Source organism: Ambystoma mexicanum, chromosome 4p, assembly GCF_040938575.1.
Source record: "Ambystoma mexicanum isolate Mex_15411 chromosome 4p, UKY_AmexF1_1, whole genome shotgun sequence".
In the NCBI taxonomy this organism is placed as follows: Eukaryota; Metazoa; Chordata; class Amphibia; order Caudata; family Ambystomatidae; genus Ambystoma; species Ambystoma mexicanum.
Window position 1 is genome coordinate 589,978,167 of NC_090927.1, and position 22,387 is coordinate 590,000,553.

The window sequence follows — 22,387 nt, forward strand, 5'->3', positions numbered from 1 at the left end:
TGCAGCTCAGAATCCTTGAATTTAATTTAATGCAGGGAACCATTCATCAAGCCTACAAATCTAAGGTCGAACAACATTAACATATCACAGAGGATATGCAGGCAAGAACACCAACATTTTCTTTCATGTAAAACACTGTATAAAGACACACCAAATAAATGGGGGATCATGAACATACATCTGTGGTATGCCCTTTCAGCAATGGCACATGGATATGGCATTTTACAACCACATGCACCATGAACCAACCTGCTTCTATTTTTGGTGTCAGACATGAAATAGCAATGGCGAGTGACAACTCATCATTGTCATTTGAACTGCAGTGTTGGATTTGGGTACATGATATCCCCCAGTCTACTGCATTGAAGTGTCATACATTTGTTTAACTCACGTGTGCCTATGTGCAGCACTGATAGGTCACTCCTGTGTTCGCAGGCAATAGCTGCCGTCGCACTGAAAACCCCATCCGACTGGACTCTTGCAGGTGGAAGCTGAGCAATCCCAGTACAACTCTCATAAGCTCCTCCGGCTATATGGACCTCTTGATGTTCCATTACTGTGAAGGGCCATCATTCCCCCACCCCATGAGTGAAAATAGGCTTTAAGAATCTGTCTGGTCTTGATGATGCGTTATCAATAATCAAGATGCAAGAGTCTATAGGGAGGGTGCCTCAGAGCATATCCCCTCCATGGGCTACTCCTGCATTGGCTTTCATCCGGTCACATTGGTTGTGTGGCCATTGATGATGTTAAACCAGTAATTCCTTGGTTGTTGGCAAGCATAAGTCTCTCCCTCCAATAGATGTTTCGACTGCTGCAGTACTGCATCTGTGTATGCTGTCCAAGTACTCTTCCTTGTGATAGTTTTGCAAATCCTCCTACGCCGACAAAAGATTACTAAAATCATTAATTTCCACCTTGAAACATGGGTCCCAAATAGAAGCTAGCAGGTACCAGATGTTACATTGCATTCAGACTACCTGTGGATCACCAGGCAAGCTTGTGAGAAGGTCCACCACTAGTTGTGCCACCTCGTCATCACCTGCCAAGTCATGGGCCTTCGTTACTTTGTAGAGTATTTATGTATTTATTCAAACAGGTATACCAGAGGAAGAACTTCACTGTGTGAAGCACTGTGGTGTCTAACCCTCTTGGTAGCTACCTATACAAAGTTCAATCACAGACCAGCAATTTCTCAGCAACTGTCACTGGCTTGGTTTTAAGAAAACCACACATAATGTGCTGCTGTGTGCATTTCAATAGCCTCAGATGCCATTTCCCTGCTCTTACAACCTCCGCAACAAGTGCAAAGTGGGGTTCCAATGAGCAGCCACTGAGGTCTTCAGGTTCAACTTGTGCCACACCTGTGATGTTTACTGGGCGTGTTTTGCATGGTATACCAGGCTGAAATGGGTGCTTATCCTCTGTGCCACTGTGACCCTTCCCTTTACAGGCTGACATTTATTAACAAAGTGTGTGTTGGCTAGGTGTTATACATGTGCAATAATACATGCAAATGTGATGGCTGGAACGTTTCGTTTAGAATGTATCTCAACCACTGGCATTGCACTGGGCAACCATCCAGGCCATCATTCTTCACCTGCCAAGCCATTATAGAAAGGGAATGTACCATATGCAAATCAGGCTTGCACCCACACCACAAGGGGGAGTCCAGCCCAAACTGCTTGGTCACAACCCTTAAGCATAAGACCACAAGCACCCCAGATAGGTTTCATCCTCAATGGGCATCATCAGTGAGGTATAGCTTGGGTCTCTAAACCCAATAGGCACAGGACACAAATTTGGCCATACCCATCCCACTCAGGGTGACATTAGCAGGCCCTATGACATAATTTTGCTTACACTTTGGCATTCCAGAATTCAGTATTGCTGCCATACTGAAGTCGTTCAAGATAACTTTGAGCCTCTATTATTTCTACAGGTCGGAATTGGCTCAAATTGGGTGAACAACCTAAATTGGTGGCACAACTCATTTGGCTGAAATTACAGACTCCTTTATGACTTTTATTACAGGCCTACAAGAAATGTTATGCCCTGTAAATGGACCACCTCCTTTTCCGGTCCTTTGTGAGGTTTGTTAAGTTCTGACAGGAGTGACATAGTTGGCTTACAGTTTGAAGGTGTTTGAATTTGGTGAAACACTTTATAACCTGTTCTGTCCACTTTTCTTTCCTAAATAAAATTCCCCAAATCCCCCCAAAAAATATCTTTCCATCCTTCTCTTTCATATTTTGTGTTTGTCAAGTTCTACCACATTTTGTCATTACCTATGTTGGGAAAAGGAAGAGGATGGCACACTGCTCACCAGTGCCCTGGAAAGTGGGTCCATGTTTGCCAGAGGAGTGTGTGCACTTTTCTCCACAGGAGGGACAGGATTCCACCATGATTGAGGAGGAGGAGCACACCGTCCATGCAGCATAGCCAGGCTATCAAAGGAGGGTCTTGGTCATAGGAAGACACTGTCCCCTTTTCCTCTCTTCTGCCTTTTTCTGCTGCCAACGCCTCTTCAATCCGAAAGACACTGTACACAAGTAGGGGATGAGCCTTGTCTTTCCACTGTACCTTGAACTGTGGACTTCTCATTGCACAATCCTCTGAGTCATGAGTTTTCTGAATCATGTGCTGTAGACTTAGATGGGCTACAATCTTTATTTAACTCATAATTATTATTATCACGGTTCTCAGAGTCACTCAATGTGCTGACTGGTGGAGACCGATAACCACCCATATGATATGTTGATTTCCATGGATCATCATGCTCCTCTCTTCTTTGTTCTGTTTATATTGTATCATCCGTGGATGCACCACCTGCTTTTGTTTCTACAGTCTCTTATGCAGAAGGTGTTGATGAATCCAGGATTCATTTTATCGAATAACCCTGAAAGAGTGCCTATTTAGGAGCGTCCCAACCTGTTTTTACTCATGAGGGTTAGTCCTCCAATGACTGACAAACATGTCGTGTACATGTATTCCATTGAAGGTGTTAGTTAGGATTCTCTCCTGACTAGTAGTAGTAGCCATTCGTTGATGACATGTGTGTGGCAGTAGCATCAGAGATGTTAAATACAATCTCCTGCCCCTAACATTTTTTAAGAATTTGTCTTTATAACTTGAATGTTTAGCTTGTTGTCAGTCACCAACATCTTGGAGACTCAGATTTTGAATGTAATCTTGTACCTCCAAACAGTACTGAGAACGTTTCTTAATAACTAGTACCTCGTATCAACTGCCACAAATAGTTGGAATATCTACTTACAGCCACTGCATTTTATCTCCTCTATGTGTTTTTTCTTCCTCATTAGTTTTGTGCCATTTTGTCAAATGTGTCCGGTGATATTGGTTGCACATTACCTATTGAGAACAGTTTTCTTTTCATCAATAGGTGGTTCCTATTAATTCAAGTGTGGTGGAAGCACTCATACCATTATGGAGACTGGGAATCTCTGTGTGGTGTAGTCTTCCTTTGAAGCACATATGCATTTGGATGCCTATTTCTGTTTCTAGCTTGCGGGTTGAAAGCATGCCTGGTGCACTGTTGATGGACTGAGGACTAAAGTTTAAACCTGACATGAACCCCATCAACCAGGCAAACTCCTCAATAATTGAGTAACCCTAATCAACTTGGTCCCAGGATATAATACACCCCACTTTTACATACATTCATTAATTTTTACACTTTACTCTTGTGCCATTTCTTGATTACGATTTGGCTTTGGTTTATCCTCTGATTTTTTCATGTGTTTTTATATATGTTCATTGTTGAGATGCAGGAAATAAGCACTGGTTTTAAGCTTGAACAAATGTCTGCAGTGTTTGTTTTCTCAGTACATGCTTAAGGCTTAGTGCATACTTGTACATTCAAAATAAACAGAAACTATCGACTGTACAGTACACTTCTCCATGAACCCACTACTCAATTGTGGTGTTCAGCTCAGACTCTCTTCCCATCAACAACCTCCCCAGCCCTTGACACCTGATAGCCATACGTTCCTATGTGACAACGTGTGAGAAATTAGCAAACATTTGTTGATTTTATCAAGCGCACTTCAAGACAATATCATCTTCATATGATTGGTGTGCCTTCTCCTTTAACCCAGAGCCACCCCAACAGGCCATTTACAAAATTCAAATGTACTGTAAGAAAAGTAAGAATTGAAGAAAGACATTCAAAACTGTTTGATGACTCTACTACATACCATAATGCAGTGCATGAGGCTCTTTCCCGCTCTGAGTGTGCATGTTCCTGTTTTCATTGATACTGATACAAAAACAAAAACAGAAGCATTGGTAGATCTAGTGTTGGTTGTTGTATAGGTTTTTGCCAGGACTTCACCATGTACCAGCTATTGACATAATCTGTTCTATTATTTACATTATATGAGCGATGACAGAATCGTATGCCATGTATCATCAGAAAAAGAATGGGCATTCATACCATTGCTAGGTTTTGACACCAACTATCCAGGTTCTCACACTATTACTTTGGATTGCACTCAAATGAGCTGTGAGGGGTTAGAAATGTGAGGCAGACAACTTGATATAGGTTTCTCACAAGTAGCCATTTTATTAACTTATAAGGGTTTGATAAACACCTCACTATCCCTAACCTAAAGAGGATTTCCCTGCCTATCAAACTAAGACTAAAGAAAAACACTCTAATAAAAGGAATCTGTCTCTCACCCTTATACATACATCAAACTCATAAAGGTGCTATATGGCAATACAGGTTTAACAAAATAACAGTTATACGCAAACATAAACTTTGTAACCACATATCCTTCTAACCAAGGTCGGATCCCCTTTCCCAGGTTTAAAGCAGGATTTTCCAAATCTAAATTCCAATTGAGGAAGTTCCTTTTTGGAAACAAGCTCTGCTTTGAATATAACACAAAGATTGTCTCACTTTAAAAGTCTTTCACTTGGCATTTGGCAAAGCTCCCACAAAACGATAAAGTCTTTGGACATCATTATAAGTTTGCCGGTCTGGAAACAAGGGTGCCAGTAAGCTCACCAGCATACTTTTTCTGGACCGGCAGACTTGTGACGGAAGTGCCGGCACCGTTGCTAATGGTGCCGGAGCTTCCGAGTCCCCACTGCCATAGAGTTCCATAGGACGCTATGGGAATGTGGACTTACATTTTGCCCTGCGCCTGACTTCTCGGCCGCCGGACTCCTAATGGATAGCACCAGGAAGTCAGGCACTGGTAAATCATTACGAGTCCACCGGCAACCCACCAGTAGCACCGGCAGGGTTACCACCAGGCACGTGCTAAAGACCTTTGTCTTCACACTTATAGTCAATATTGCCACCTAACTTTTCCTCCTTGAAAAAAAAATACTTCCACAATTCTTCATGGTCAATAACATTGTTTTGTCAGAATTGTTTTACCACAGTTCAACAAACACATTAATGGTCTTGCCACCTTCTTTCCTTCACAACCTTCAACCACAATACATTACTTCAATGTATTCTTCCTGGTCCACAAACCTGCAAGGACTACCATTAATAATCCCTTTCCTGGTATACTCGCTTGCCAGGATTAAAACTCCTAACATGATTACAAGTACTCTGTTGTGATTGTTGTGATGCTTGCTTTAAACTTTTAGAAAAGTCTTTTCCTTCCAACAACATTACGCTTCTCAACTTCTTCTGTGATGATAAAATACACATTGGTGCTATTTGTTCCACTCATTTATTTGACACATGCAATGCAGGTTATTTTCCTAACATCCTTCATACCTTTCACAAGGAGGGCTCCTCTCCTGCCACTTTTGATTTCCTACTTTCACATCAAGAAACTGCTGACAATTTCTCTTTGTTATACTTGTCCTTTTTCGGCTTAGGCAATGTTTGTTGGTGTTTGGCTCAACTATTACCTCTTCTTCACTCTGAGAATAATGGTTACAATCTTTCTGCAATATTGTTCTTTCTTTACTTTGCCAATGTTGGTTACATTCTTTTTGAAGTATTGCCCCCTCTTTACTTTGGCAATGACGGCTATAGTTTTTCTTTAGTATTGCCCCCTCTTTAGTTTGGCAATGGGCAATGTGGTTTCCTAACTTAGTTCAATATTACCTCCTCTGGACTTTGGCTATGATAGTTGAAACGTTTCTTCTCTTGACTGCTTTCAAAGTAATTATATCACCAATATGACGTTCTTGCATTAGTTTGGTATTCAAAATGCGTGTTAGCATTCAGCGGTTAACTACGGAGCGTCCTGGGGTTACCTAATAAAGAACAACTCAACTGTCTCTCTCACGCATCTGCATGATCTGCTGCCATTGCCACTTCTGCTTCTTCCGTTTATTCCTGAACATCTGGCAGCTTCAGTCATATTCCTGCTGCCCATGCCATTTGGGAAAGGAGCCTGTCTTTCTCCTCATGTATTCCAGTACTTGCCAGCCAACATGACCAGGCACGAAATAAGGAGAGCTTCTCTCTCACACGGGACAGCTCGTCAAAATACTGCTTCCCGCTGCGCGTCATCTGCACTTCAGGTTATCAACTTTGAAGACCCTCTCAGGACTGACATCTGCTTCAAATACAACAGTGACTCTGGCATCTTTGCTTTTTTACTTCTGCTGCTTCACCTATGACTGGTACCTTCTTCTACTATTCCACCTTCTTGTTCTACTGGCCTGAACCTGAAGGGGCTTAACATATTCAAAAGTCCTGCTCAGGTGTGGGTCATTAGAATTACTAGACTGCATACTGCAGTTATATACCTCTGAGCCCCTCTTCCTCGTCCTAGTTATTAGGGCATTGTGGGTCTTGAAGTCCACAGTACTCTGATTACTTTTAATATCAAATGCCTCCATTTTACAATAGGCCATCAAAACTGTAGGATCTCTAGGGAAGATAGTTATGTGATTCTCACAATCCTTCTGATGTGAGTCCCCTCTAACATGATTCTCCTGCAGGAATGCATCCCAGGGTCAGGAGCAGGAAGAGTGTCCCTTTCCCTGACCACGTGAGAAGGATCCCAGCCCATGGTTCTTGGGAAAATTAGCTCTGATTAATCACAGTGCCCTCAAATGTACAGGTACTCATGTAACAGATAATATTTCTCAAACCCTAGTTCCGACACTGCCACACTCTGTGACCATTCTCTTTCCTGCGCTCTTATCAATGCTCAAAGGATCATCACCCATGTCACTGGTGACAGAGACCTCATCACTAACAAACAGCGTGGATATCTTTGCCATAACTAAAACCTGGCTACACCCGGGAGCGGGACCTTCTCTTGCCATCGCTATACACCCAGGCCGCACTATCCTCCCCTGTGATTGTCCTCTCCACAAAGGAGGGAGATTTGCTCTCATCCACAACACCTTAACTTTTAAAATCCTCCCCTCTACCGCTCTGCCTACTTAGCACTAGCTTTGTTATTTTACACACCTACACCTTAACCATTCACATCATGTATTGGCCTCTGGGTCTAGCCAAATCCTTTGAGGATGACCTCTCAGCACTTCTCAGTACAGTACTAGTACTAGACCCACGTCCAAAGTTCTAGTCCTTGAAGACCAACATTTGGGACTGATGGACCCCATAGACAAGGATGCCCTTTTGCTGGCTAACTCCCTAACCTCCCTTGGGTTTATACAGCGCATCTCTAGCCCATCCTACAAACTTGGAAGAACCCTAGACTGGATCGCTGACCTGAATTGTAATGTGGATAATATAGTGATCTCCCCTAATCTCTGTTCAAATCACTATACTTTTTACTTCAGAGTGCTCACTACTCTGGTCCAGCCCTCTAATGCCTCCCCTTACCACTTGCACTCAATAGATGCTCTCACAACCTCACCAAAGAGCACCTTCTCCCTGTCCTCACTGATGACCATACCACCCCACAAGCCTCCCTACCCACTAACCAAACCAATGTGGTTAACACCTACAATTTCTTCATCCTCTCAGTCATTGATACCATTGCCCCGATTAAAGCCTATAAAGCCAAACCCACTGAGCATATAAATTCTTGGTTTACCCTGGATCTCCAGGACATGAGAGACAAAAAACGTACCCTCAAAAATAGTTGGCGCAAACTCCCATCTGCAACCAACAAAGTCAATTTCCTTAGCTTCTCTAAATAATATTAAAAAAACATCCTCACCGCTAAAGCATCTGCATTCTCAAACAGAACCCTCAAAGCTCAATCCCGCACCCGTTAACTATTTTCCATTTTACGGGAGGTTGAAACCCAAAGTGTCCCTACCTCAAAATGCACCAAAGATGATACCTGGTGACAAAACATCCAGGACGCCGTTACCAACAAAATTGTCTCCCTTCAGTTAAAAATAAAAACTGAGCACTCAACAGTCCTCACCAAAGCCAATAAGCTTGACCTCCCCCATTTCACTTGCCCTCCAACCCTCATTCGCCAACCGTTGCTTACATTTCTGGCCTGTCACAGATTTGGAAACCTCAAATCTCATTGCTGGCCTGAAACCATCACGCTGCCAAGGAGACATCTGCCCTGCCCTCTCATTAAGGACTGTACAGAAGCTCAAATCCCTATCAATACTACTTTTATCAATTCTTCATTCACCAACAGCTTTGGCCCTCTTGCCCTCAAGGAAACTTGGATCTTCCCTCTCCTCAAAAAAAACCCTCTAGACCCCACTTCTTCTACTAATTACCAACCTATCATCACTGTACCGTTTCTATTGATAATTATGGACTGTGCTGCCTATTCTCAAATACAATCGTACCTTGAACTCTATAACAGCCTCAGCCCCTGACAATCCAGCTTTCACACTGGTCATCGAACCAAATCAGCCATACTAGACCTAAAAAACTAGTTGACATATGTGATGAAGCTGACCTTGCCCTCCTCCTGCTGGGCCTCTCAGCCACACTCGACTTGTTCGACCACCAGACTCTCTGCCACCACCTCACCACAGCCACAAACTTCACTCAACCAGCTGTTGGATCTCCTCCTTTCGCACAGACAAATCTGACTTTGTCTATGCAGGAAACGCAGGGACAGCCAATTGCTGTCCCCTGCGGAGTCCCACAAAGGATCCCACAAGGGTCACGTGTCTCCCCCACTTTATACAATGTCTACACAAACCGACTCCCTGTGTATATCTTTCATGAACTACGCAGATGATACCCAAATCCTCATCTCACTTTCAGGCAAACACAAACAAGATTCCAGCAACATGAACACCATATATGATATCATCCAAGCCTGGGTGGCTTCTCACCAACTCTGTATGAAGGATAAGACAAGACAGAAATCCAGATTGTTAGCCCCCTATCCTGTCTGGCCAAACTGGACCCAGCCTACCCCTCATTTACCATTGATGGCTTCACCATTCCTGTCTCTTTTAGCAGCAAAATGCTTGGGGTCAACCTAGACTCAACCTTAGCATGACTCAACACATCAATGCCATCACATCTTCAGCGGCCCACACCACCAAATGCCAGCAAACACCTACTCTCATCACACGACTGCTTGGCCATAGAAAGAGCCACCATTGGCTCACAGCTTGACTATTGCAACTCCCTCCTAGCCGGCACCACGGGACAGAATCTTCACAAGTTCCAGACTATCCAGAACAATGCCAATCCGGGCAGCTATGGACCTCTACAAACGCAGTCACGTAGCAGCACTCAGAAGAGCTGCTCACTGACGTCCAGTTAAAGAATGCATACACTTTAAAATACTTTCCATCACTCATCACTGCCTCTGGAGCACTGCGCCTCTTTACCATTCGCAAAGAAAAGTGCACATCCTCCAGACCAAGAAGATCCATTTACAGCCAAAGACTGACTACACCGCTCTTCAAATGCAAAAGAGTTGGGGGGTGAAAGTTTCCCAGTCATTGCTGCCCGCCTTTGGAACAACCTCCCTCCCCAGTTATGTTCTGGACCCTCTAACTGGCCTTTCAGGAAGCAATTAAATGCAAGTTTCTTTCACTGACAATGAAGCCATGAAACTATGAAACTATGCAACCCTCTGTATTCTCCTTTCCCTTGCTCTCCCCTTCCCCACTCAAATACCATTTTCCCTTACCCCCATGTAACCAGGGACTCTTTGCCTGTGGGTTTTTTTGCCCTTTACAAATGCAAAAATAGTTACTGATCTTGTGATTTACTACTTAGAGCTTGGCTAAGACAGCTTTGCACATGTTTTGTCTCGTATCTATTGTCACCCCACCTTACCCCTACCCCACGGCATCCCAGTAACCCTTCTGTACATTTGACTTTTGCCTCCTCTATGCCTCTGACTGCTGTTACAGCAAAACAGCAAATTCATGCCTGACCTAATTTAACTGCACCCTTCCTCTGCAATGTAAACACCTTTCAGTAGTCACTAGTTCTCAGTGGTTGATGAAGGTTTCCAATCAACTTGCTCCTCGACATTTGGCAGCTGTTCCCAGCTATGTACAGTTGCATCTGTTCTCATGTATGGTGTGGGGTTAAGATAGAGTTGGGGAATGGGACAAGAGTACAGCTAATAAAGGTTGTTAAATGATGTGCTAGGGTATATCTGCTGTGTTGTATTCCCATGCACACACTGTTTATGTAGCAACAATCAATACAGAGAGTTCAGTCCCCCCTCCCCCGCCAATCAAACCCACCACACCAATATTCCTTTTAAGTTGAATCTAGCTCTGTCTATTTTTCATATAGAACTGCATAGGTCCCTCACCCTTTAGCATTAGGTAAGCCAAGAACCAGGCTGGTGTACAGAAAGAATAAAAGAATATATATTTATTAATGAATAGGACATTTAATATTTGTACCAAATCACAAATGATGCCACCTCACTCTGTGGCCCAAATGCTTTTCTTTCCTAACAATTCTTTTATTTTTCCTTTTTTTTTAAAACACAAATTGAAAACACTAGTTGGTTCAGGATGTCATAAATCACAGACTCTTTAACCCCACAACATTTACTGTCAAAAAACTTCATTAGGTTCACTTTCATGAACAAGTGGCACCTTGAAACATAATCAGATCATACACTTAGCAAATACACTTTACATGAAGTTTAATTTAAATAACATGCAATACATTCCTATTGATGAAATCAGTTTCACACATGTAGCACACTGTATTTTTAATCTCCCTGGGCACTTGGAATTGCTAGCAGTTTTTTTTTTTTAACTTAATCACATCTAAAAAGAATGTTGACTGGCACTGCACTCTTAGAAATGCTGGCAGTCGTTTAGCACTCCCTCTGAGGCTTGGGCGTCATTTTCTATCACCTTATCAAAGTTCAACTTCATCAACTTTAATTCAAGGCTTAGTTAATTTAACTGGGATTAATTTCTCTTGAAAAATAACAATTCTCTGGTGGCCTCCCAGTACTCCCATTCTCCCCATTACGCCATGTTTTACTGTTGAACTACTCCAGGCCTGTGCTCAATCGGGTGCTTCTTGTGCGTTCCTCCTCTCTGTCTGTTCACTGTGGCTACTCTCAGTCTTCTCTCACTCAGCGTCCTGTTATCACTGCGGGTATGCTACCTGATCACTGAATTCTCAGCTTTATGGTTTCAGTGTTGTTGGAGGGGCATGCTGCCCACCACAAAGTCATTGTGGTCATGCCACCACAGGGTTGTATATCCTTTCCTCTGCCATCTCTCATTATGGGTAAACGCTGGCTCTCCTGCTCTCTGTTATGGCTGTAAGGACATTTTTGAAAGTTATGAATTTTGCAGCCCTTCTCGACTCCTTCTCTCTCAGGTGCTATACATTCAGAGGGCCACCCCTGCTTTCGAATGCATCTCTCTTCCTCTCCTTGGCTCTGCATGTCCTCCTTTTTCAGTGCACTTGTCCCAGTTGAGTGGATGTCTCTCTTTATAGAGACATCACCGTTTCCTGGTACCAACTACATATTTTAGTTTTGCCGGAAGCTAAGTGTACAGATTTTATATATTTTTTTCAGGTCAGACAGTTCGATGTATGCTACCATGGGGAATCACTTATGGAGTTCCTCAAAGGAACGTGAATCCTTGTCCTCTGTGGGGGAGTCCCCCCCGTGATGTCCCGCTTGTCCAAACCGCTAGGGAGGGTATTGGAAAGCTTTCTCCCCTCCCTAGCCTCAAAAAGGGAGACTCCTCCTTGGGGAGAAGGGACTAAATCCCTAGATTCTTCACAACCCCTGAAGGTGTGTGCCACCCTCCCCCGTGTTTGGGCACCGAAGAAGGGACTAGCATTGGCCCTTGAGACCATGGAGTGGGACTCACAGCACCTGTAAATCTAAACATCCTAGACCCCTATTGTTGCCAGCAACCTGCTCTGAGCCATGATTCGAGGGTATAGAATGCTGACCGAGCTATCAGGATCATTCGACTCTGCCTTTGGCATTCATTGTTATTTGAGCCACCATTGCCTGTTCGACTCCATTCATTACCATGCCCTCTAAAGCGCATTGTTGTCTTGCCTCGAACCAACAAAACACAGCTGCCTTGTATTGCTGGGGTCTCCATCTGAGCACCAGCCCGATCATCGCTGCTCTTGTAAGTTGATCGACCCAACCCTGGTGCCTCCCAAACTGCACCTCTGAACCCAGAATAGAATCGATTTGCCTGTGCATCTCAGCCCAGTTCAACCATGGTCAATACTCAACGGCTGAACTGAACCTGGTGATTGCCCGATCCCTACAGCTCGAGTAAAGTCAGGCGTCTTCTGTTTGACCCCAGACTCGATGCCAGCTTGCCGCTGGACCACCGTAACTGCCACATCTTCGAACCGAAGAGAACCTGTGATTGACACTGAGAAGCCTGGTACTATGCAGTCAAATTACCAAGTCCTTTGCAAAGGTATAATTGACTGTTATCTTCTTCTCTGGTCCATCTTTTGGCCTTAGAGACTGGGTAGGCTATTTTAATCACTTTTGCAACCTCAAGAACATATCCTTTGAACATTGTGGTCTCTCATTGCTTTTACTCCCTCTCTCTCATTAACCAGAGTTCTGCAGCTTTTTATCTTTTTATCTTTGCATGTTATGTGTTCTTTTTTCAGGGGTGTGTTTTTATAGAGTTTTCTAGTTAGTTATTATTGTACATAGTGAGTTTGATTAAAATATACATTGTAATACAACCTTGATTGGACATTCCATTATTTTGGACTTCACTGTTTGGATTGCCACATTCACCCCCCTATTGAGAGTATAGTGTGCCCTCGGCCCACATTACCATAAAAGGTGAAGGAGCTATATGTCTTGACTCTGCCTGTTTTCCCTTTATGATTGTGTTGGCTCTTGGTTTGTAGAAGTGTGAGAGCCGAGTGGGTGGTTTAGCCTCTACTTATCCTTGTACTACTACAGAGCAGAATTACATTTGTCACAGTCTTGTTGAAGGACATCTTTCTGCGAAATGTCATTGCTGTTTCTTAAACGCAGAGAGATGTAGAATGTTTTCTCCCCGTCTGCTGTTGGTAGAATGTTTTGGAGTTCAGTCATTACCATGTGTTATTGACAACATTACAAACATTCTGACTGACTGAGAAGAAGTCAGTAATGACCTCCATGTGTGAGTATTTCTATGGTGTCATCCACATTAATGTCATTTGTTTGTACCTTTTAACAGTACAAGATCACTTCAAGATACAAGGCTTTCGCAGCAATCCCGACAAACACGTTGCTTATGGAGCAGAAGGTTAGTATGAAAAAACTGAATGGAACTGCATTTCTGTCCTTTTTTGAGCAAGGCACATTTTACAAGGACACATTAATAAAATCTGTTACAAATATTAACATGCTCATTTATTGAACACTTTCCAGTGCTGATTGTTCTGTGTATGTGGATGACTTTTACCATTGTAGACTACCTTTTTAAATTGACTTTAGAGGCGGGAAGGAGGGTGACGAGCTCCTGTGATGAAGTCCTCTGCCAGGGTCTGGGTACAGGCGGGAGAGAGTCCTTGGGAGCTGGTGAACTCTGCTACGCATTCGAAAGATGATGGGCCATGGGACAGAACTGGCAAGATCCCTGAGGCAATCCCGCTGTCTGAGCCACTTGACAGGGGAAAGTCATACTGGAGCCAGTACAACATGCCCTAAATATGGCAAAGATTAAGGGCTCCCTAACACAGGCCAGCTCCAAAGAGCCACGTGGCTGGTTCCCAAATTAGCCCGAGCCTCAGTGGCTGCTAAGATTAATTTATAGGTTTGTCGGTAAGAGATTGGATACATGTTTGAATGTGTTGGTGGAGAACGTGCATACCTGGACTCTTTATGGCTGCCAAATCTGGGGCCATGCCAATAGCGCATGCCTGGACTGAATCCAAAATCACATTTTAAGAAAGGTGTTTTGTCCTCTCGTCTACCAATCTGGGTCAGGCGACGAGAATGGAACTGAGTTCATAGTATTACATTTTTAGCACAAACTTTTACTTTTAAAAACCTTAACATTATAAACGCAATAAGCGTATTTTTTTTCTTTTTCAGCTCAGGAAAAGTATTCTTGATTCAAAAATGGCGACGTTTTATTGAGGAAACAGGGTCTTGATTTTACGCATGCCCTAAATAGTAGCCTATGTACACCCTTTAAAATAGGCCATAATAGTTAGATCACGCTGCTATGATGAAGCGTATCCGAAATGTACTCGCAATTAAGGAAAGAGTTATTACAAGTCTGGAATCGGCAGAGCAAAGCTGCATCCCCCATGATTAGAAGGAATGTGTTACCTTTGAAAGGACGAATGGGGTTGCTGGGATCCGGGGGGTTCCAAGCGGTGTGCCAGTGGATCAGGTTTTGGGGAAGATTTATTGATCTATCCCACTCTCGCTGATCTCAAAAGCTGGTTGCTAAGGTATCATTTTATTTTTAAAAAGTTAGGGTCACTAGGAAGGCTTTGTGCCTCGTAATGGATTTTAATGATATTAATTACATAGTTGATGAATGTAATTTTGTAAAACCCACTTTTAAAACACATGGAAGACCCTTTTGTTTATTAAGCAGATTTTAAATCTCTTTTTTTGTGTGGAATGATTGCTGTCTATGGTTGTGTTGTTATTAACATGTTAATGGCTCTGGCCGAATAAAACGATTCCACAAAGATGAATATAAATGAAATCATTGATATGCAGAAAAAGAGTAAACTGATGGACATGTAGAATTGCTTTATCTTTTGGAACCTTTAAGTCATATATTGGTTAGATCCGTAGGATCGGAGCAGGGTTGTGCTGTTTAAGTTAATCCCCAAGTACCCCTCTTCTTTTCTGGGTCACTCCTAATTGTTGTATCCCATTTATATATATATATATATATATATAGACCACCATGGCAGATTCGTCCCACTTCTAAGCCCTGCAAATATATCTCTTGTTATTGCCAAACTGAACCTGAGAAGAATAAACACATGGTTGCGTCCGTCAGTCTTAGCGCAGCCTGACTCCGTTTCACAAACACGTCTTAAGCTCACCGAGGGCCGGGAGCTCATCACCCAGGGCCAGGAGCTAGTCACCCAGGGCCGGCAGCTAGACACCCGGGGCCATGAGCTAGTCACCCAGGGCCGGGAGCTCATCACCCAGGGCCAGTAGCTAATCACCCAGGCCGGTAGCTAGTCACCCAGGGTCGTGAGCTAGTCACCCAGGGCCGGGAGCTAATCACCCAGGGCCAGGAGCTAGTTACCCAGGGCCGGGAGCTATCAACCAGGGCCAGTAGCTAATCACCCAGGGCCAGGAGCTAGTCACCCAGGGCCAGGAGCTAATCACCCAGGGCTGGAGCTAATCACCCAGGCCGGTAGCTAGTCACCCAGGGCCGGTAGCTAGTCACCCAGGGCCGGTAGCTAGACACCCAGGGCCATGAGCTAGTCACCCAGGGCCGGGAGCTCATCACCCAGGGCCAGGAGCTAATCACCCAGGCCAGTAGCTAGTCACCCAGGGCCGTGAGCTAGTCACCCAGGGCCGGGAGCTAATCACCCAGGGCCAGGAGCTAGTTACCCAGGGCCGGGAGCTATCAACCAGGGCCAGTAGCTAATCACCCAGGGCCAGGAGCTAGTCACCCAGGGCCAGGAGCTAATCACCCAGGGCCAGAGCTAATCACCCAGGCCGGTAGCTAGTCACCCAGGGCCGGTAGCTAGTCACCCAGGGCCGGTAGCTAGACACCCAGGGCCATGAGCTAGTCACCCAGGGCCGGGAGCTCATCACCCAGGGCCAGGAGCTAATCACCCAGGCCAGTAGCTAGTCACCCAGGGCTAGTCACCCAGGGCCGGGAGCTAATCACCCAGGGCCAGGAGCTAGTTACCCAGGGCCGGGAGCTATCAACCAGGGCCAGTAGCTAATCACCCAGGGCCAGGAGCTAGTCACCCAGGGCCAGGAGCTAATCACCCAGGGCCGGAGCTAATCAGCCAGGCCGGTAGCTAGTCACCCAGGGCCGTGAGCTAATCACCCAGGTCCAGGAGCTAGTCACCCAGGGCCGGGAGCTAATCACCCAGGGCCAGTAGCTAATCAATCAGGGCCAGGAACTAGTCACCCAGGGCCAGGAGGTAATCACCCAGGGCCGGGAGCTAATCACACAGGGCTGGGAGCTTGTGACCCAGGGCCAGTAGCTAGACACCCGGGGCCATGAGCTAGTCACCCAGGGCCCTGAGCTAATCACACAGGGCCGGTATCTAGTCACTCATGGCCGTGAGCAAGTCACCCAGAGCCGTGAACTAATCATCCATGGCCAGGAGGAAATCACCCACACATTTATTTTGTTTCCAGTACTACCTGCCCAGTGAGTGGCTCACTTCTATGGAGTTCTGACCCTCCGATTTGCAGGGCAAGCCAAATCCCACAAAAGGCAGAGTGACACATCTGACATTCAGACGATTTCAAAGCAAAAGGATCGAGATGCTGCATGTTTTCATAAAACAACTAAGGCCGCCATATACATCTATCCACTGTTTTTGTGACTGCAGTTTAAAGGATTGCAGTTGTTTTAACAAGGCTGTTACCAAACTGTTGGGATTCACAGGCGAGATCTATAGTTGAACTTGTCTGTGGCGACACCTGTGCACCCAAAAACAGAGAGCAGAGGGTACTTCTTTCTGTAAAAATAGCACTCTTCCACTCCTACCCTTTCAATTACCAGCAGTGTAGATTTTCTGGGGCAGTACTACAGCAGTGTGCTGCCATACACGCGCCCTGAGCTGTAAGAACAACGGCTCTTCATTGAAGACTAATAATTTTTTTCCTGCCTTTGATTCCACTTGAAATGCACACAGCACATGTTATCGCTCAGAAGCAGCTGGAGTGTAAACTCCGAGGGCGAGCATGTTTACAAATGCAGAAAGGGGATTTTCTTCTTTCGGATGTTCAGTGTAGTGTGACAAGGAGATTTGTGTTATGTGCTCTGCCAACGCCACATTTTCAGCCGATGTGTATTCTCTTGGCAGGTTCTGAAATGTTCAGTGCAGTGCACTTCATGCGCCTCCACAGTCTAACGGAATGGTTATTACTCAGTGCTTGTTTTTACAACATTCCACACTTTCAAACCACTATTAGCTCCTTTCACCCCTTGATGACAAAATGACATTGAACTGCACGTGTCATTTTCCTAGGATGCACGCCGGAGTACTGTAGCACTCATTTTTGAAAGCAAGAAATGTATTTATTTTATGTATCGGTCATTTGTTAGACGCTTATACAATTAGCAAAACTATTTCAAAGCGCCCACAGGGTGACAGGGTGGGGACAGGGGAGGTACGCAATGGATTACATCAAAAATAAATACAAACTGAATTAATAGTAAAAAAAACACATAGCGAGACTAATAGGCCCGGGAGACAAACCTGCTATGCCTTGTGAGTGTTCAGAACGTGCTAATGCAGGGGGAGGGGTGTAAGGGAAAGGTGCTGTGGTGCTAAGGAGAAGTGCTCGGGGTGAAGTGCTGGAAAAAAAGAACGTAAGTGCCACCACCCGTGGGGAGGGAGTGCCAAGTAAGTGCAGTGAATAGGCAGTGGCTGGGATGAGAGATGTGGGAGGGTCAGGGCCCCGAGGGTGCATAAGGGCCCTGCACATCAGTCACTCTACTGTGACATTAGCAGGGGAGAGAGGAGGAGAAGGAAGAGGTAAAGAGAATGGTCTTGAGGCTTTCCCAGAACTTAAGGAGATTCTGCTCCATCCGCAGAGGAAGAGGGAGGCTGTTCAAAGGGACAAGAAGTTTAAGAAACATTAGCCAAAACATAATTGGGAAGGAACGGTTTAAAAGATGAAGACAATATATACATACTTAATTTCCAATTGAGCAAACAAGCAGCTATCTTCTTTGTCTATGGTCACATTAACAAAACACCTGATAAATATTGGTTAATAGTACCTCAATGGTAATAATTAAGGGAGCCTCCCTATTAAAATAAGATAATGAGGTAGTCTGCACAGTACCTTTGGACCTCGTTGGCCGACGTGCACAACATCGTCCAAATAAAGTATGCAGCCCACTTTATTTGTTTCCGAAAGTTTAATGCTGTTCCTTGCAGGGATCCTGGATGCAGTACACATGGAGCGTGACCACATGCCAGGTCCTGTGAATGTGTTGAAATGGTCAGTGCAGTGTAGGTGGCCGACAAAAAACATGACACATATTTAACTTTAAGCACTTATAGGATGCGCTTGCATAAACATGTATATGATCTAAGTGCTCACCTATTATGAAAATGGACATCCCACTTCAGGAATGGTCTAAGGTTAGAGTGTCCGGGTGGGCCACATATTAAGGTGTAAGGTTTCCTAGTGGGGGAGCTCCATGCTTACTAGGTAAACAAAAGAAATACTTCTTTACCCGTGAAGTCCTCCCCCAGAATTCTTACCTTTGCTTGCCCATGTAAAAGGGGGAGGGAGTATGTCACTTTCGAATTAAACAGAGTGCTCTCCTCTGAGATCGTTCTAAATACAAATGTGTCAGTGTATAAATCATAAAGTGCCAGGAGTCCTTGTCTAGTGAGGCTACTGATCCCCATCGGGTTTTCAAAACTCCCTACAGTTCCAAGGATATAGCACACAGACACTTCTAGGATCAAGGAGTTGCAGGGATATAGCACCTGGCTGCTTCTTTACTCAGGTTACAGTCACAGGGATTCAGTGGCCAACTGTTTCTTTGCTGCACCTCCTCTTCACATGGATATAGTGCCCAGATTTGAATTTGTAGCCAGCCAGGAGGATAGTGCCTGTCCCACTACTTCCTAATCCAGGGTGATAGTGCATCAGTTCTCTCCTAAGCGATATAGCGCCCTTGCTACTGATACGGTATATTATGTCCTTCCTGTATCTAAGTAATATAGTAGCTTTCCACTAAGTCGGAATCTCATGCTCTTCTGACCTTTAAGGAAAACAGTGCCCTTGTGACCCTTGAGAGAAATAGTGCTCACCCCACTAATTAAGGGTAATGTGCTAATCGTACTGTTAAGGGATATGGTGCCCTCTACACTGGCATGCAGTTCTGCACCGTTCAGGTGGCTAGGTAAAGCCAGCAACTGTGATCCCAGGTCAGCCTTAGACACATCAAAGTGGGCAGCCACACAGGTTACTCTAGACCACCCAGAGCTTTCTTCTTAGTGTAAGGTCCAGCATCAACTTCTCATTTAGTTCTCCTGGTCTCCAGCTCTCTCTCTCCTACATTGGGCTGCACACTTGTAAAATGTTCCTTCCCCTGGTTTGCTTGTAATGTCTGCCTCTAGATTCTCAACTCTTGCTTTTCTTTTGTTCCTTCAAAGTACCTAGGTCCGTATTATCATCCAAGACACTGATTGGTCTGATTAGGTCTCTAAATCCGTGTGGATTTAACATTGATCAGTTTCTCTGATTGCACCATTTGCCCCTCCGACTTGGTGCCTGTGGATTCTGAAGCTGCTAAATAGGCGTATGGCCAATAAATATTCCCTGGGAATCTTAGATTTTTGCTGTCTCTGGGTGGAAAAACATCAATCTTTGGCCTTGGCTCCCTGTGGCCTGCCCACTTCTACACTGCTTTCTTTGTCCAAAATGGTGCCCTAAACGTATTTGCTGCTTAGGGTAGGAATTTAAAAATGTTCATGTGGGTCCTGGCAGGTGAACATTGTCTCTTAATTGCAATCTGCTGATCCTCTCATTCTCTGCTCTGTATTTGCCACACACTCTATGCTCTATGCTCTAAACCGTGTTTGCTGTATTGGGTGCCAGTTCCCTATTATGCACAGGTACTCCCATGGCAATACGGGTCTGTGAGGGTTTGGGTGTTGGACATTACTTTAAATAAAGGTTGTTCTTAGCAAATGAGGATAGCTTACTGTTAGTGGGATTCAGTGGATGTAAAACAAACGAAACACCTGGGTCTCCCATGACACAAGTAGTGCATAACTCTATTAGATTAAGGGCTTCAGCACAGACTGGCGGTTACCCTTAAATACAGCGGTAGCGCTATTACGGCCACATTTAAGGGTCCGCCAGATCATGGCTTTGGCAGATTTCCCCCCAGCTCTGACATGGGGGGAAATCTGCAGCAAATTTTCTGATTTTCGGCGCTATTACCGCCGGCAGGAAATCCGCCGGGGTTAAGAGCGTGAATTTTCCCCATTGGGCCAATGGGGAATGAGGAATTTCCGAATGGGCCCAATGGGGAATGTGCACTAACGGTTTTGCTAAACACGTGATCCGACGCTAATAGCGCTGGGGGGTTTGGCGGTAGAGCTAATAGCACCGGTGGTAATAGTGCCAGCGTTACCGCCCAACTCGTGATGAGGCCCTCAGTATTGAATATGAAGTCCTAACTCTTTTCCCTGAAGTAGCATCTGCTCATGTGGCCAGGGGACAGCATCCACTACTTGATCCTAACCCTGGGGGCGGCTATATGAAGGTGTACTGAATGGGGGCGGTGATACTCATTGATGACACACAATCATCGGAGAAAGTCATATACCCCATTCCCTTTTCAGGGATGTTCTCTCCCTACCTCATGCCTTGATGGCATATTGTAACATTCTCTCTCAGCCTCTTGCCAAGTCTACTTCAAGTATTCCCGAGTATCACAAAAGGAACCGTATGACAACAGCTGAGACTAGGAAGAGGTGAGGAGTAATGATGATTACTCGTAGTGAGAACAACTGTCAACAGTCTAGTCACTGGGGAAATTCAATTAGCCCAACGTGGTTTAAAACCATGCTGGAATAGAAGCATGGAGTTCTCCAGCTCAGGAAATAGCGAGGTACCAGCGGCGAAACAGAGGTCCAAGTAGCTGCACAGAGTGAAAGAGCAGCCCGGTGAGTGATGCGTTTAAGGAGGAATAACAGAAACCGGAACAAAGCATGAGGTGGCACATTTTTCTTCCTGACCTCTGCAGAGGCTGGAAAGTCGATCGAAGCCCGAATGCCACTAACGCTGAAGAGGCTGGAAAGCTGACCAAAGCCTGGACGCTTACTGCTGCAGAGGCTGGAAAGCTGACTGAAGCCCGAAGGCCTAATGGAGGTACTGGCAAGGGCAGAGAGAGACACAGGAGCTGGAGAATCATCCAACTTGAGTAAGGAACACCGAAAAAGCACAAGAAGAGAACTGGTGATCCCAGAGAAAGGGTTGGGATGCCAAAGCACTGTTGGGTGAGATAACTAAAGCCCTAGACAGTGAGACAGGGGTCTAGGACACTCAGTACAAACTTGGGGGAGACCAATAAGGGAAACCAGAGAGACATTATGGTTTTAAACACTGCTAGGAAATATATACTAGGAGTTTGGAAGGCAAGCTGCATGATTAGAATAAAAGTTCCAAACACATGTTGTTGAAAGAAACTACATAGAAGTGCTGGATAGAGAGTATACCAGGCAAAGCCAAGTGTTTGAAAGGAACTGCATAATAGTCCTGGCAGGATAGTATACTGTAAGAGGATTCAACTCAACACTACAGCTAAGTCAATGCCTAGTCTGGGATACTGAATGGAAACCCTTATTGATATATCTTTATGTCCAGTTCATGCGTTCTGGATGACTACCCCTATATAACACCCCTCTCTTGGAATCCCCCTGACCCCACTGAGCCAAGAAGTAGTTCTGTTTTGCAAGTTAAAAGGTTTATTTGATAATTTAAACAATAGATATATATATATCACACTTTATAATAAATTAATAATTGAATATCACACTGAATCTGAGCAGTAATCAATAATGGATAGTCTGGCCCTAGCACACTTGTGAATAAGAACAGAAGAATAAGGTGGTAGAGAATACTTTATATAAGTTCAGATGGATGTAATGTTGAATGAAAATGCAATACAGAAAATACTCAATATGATTTCAACAAAACAATGTAATCACTTTTCTCTGGCAATCCCCTCCCCCCTTTATGCAATGCAAGGAAATGGAAGGAAAGCACACAGTTCTCAGAAATGCAATCAGATGTAATTCAGTTCACCCCAGCAAGCTTAGACTACAGAAGTTTGAAACACAGGCCCAAAA

At 44.6% G+C, this 22,387-nt stretch overlaps 1 protein-coding gene across 2 annotated transcripts in view; it reads left to right on the forward strand.

Annotated features, from left to right (window-relative positions):
- MLIP (muscular LMNA interacting protein) overlaps positions 1-22,387 on the forward strand; it is a 2,218,014-nt gene that overhangs the window by 1,677,106 nt on the left and 518,521 nt on the right. For both annotated transcript variants that reach the window (XM_069606136.1, XM_069606137.1), the window contains exon 7: positions 13,570-13,638. In XM_069606136.1, the coding sequence (XP_069462237.1) occupies positions 13,570-13,638 (69 nt within the window). The remainder of the gene's footprint in view (positions 1-13,569; positions 13,639-22,387) is intronic.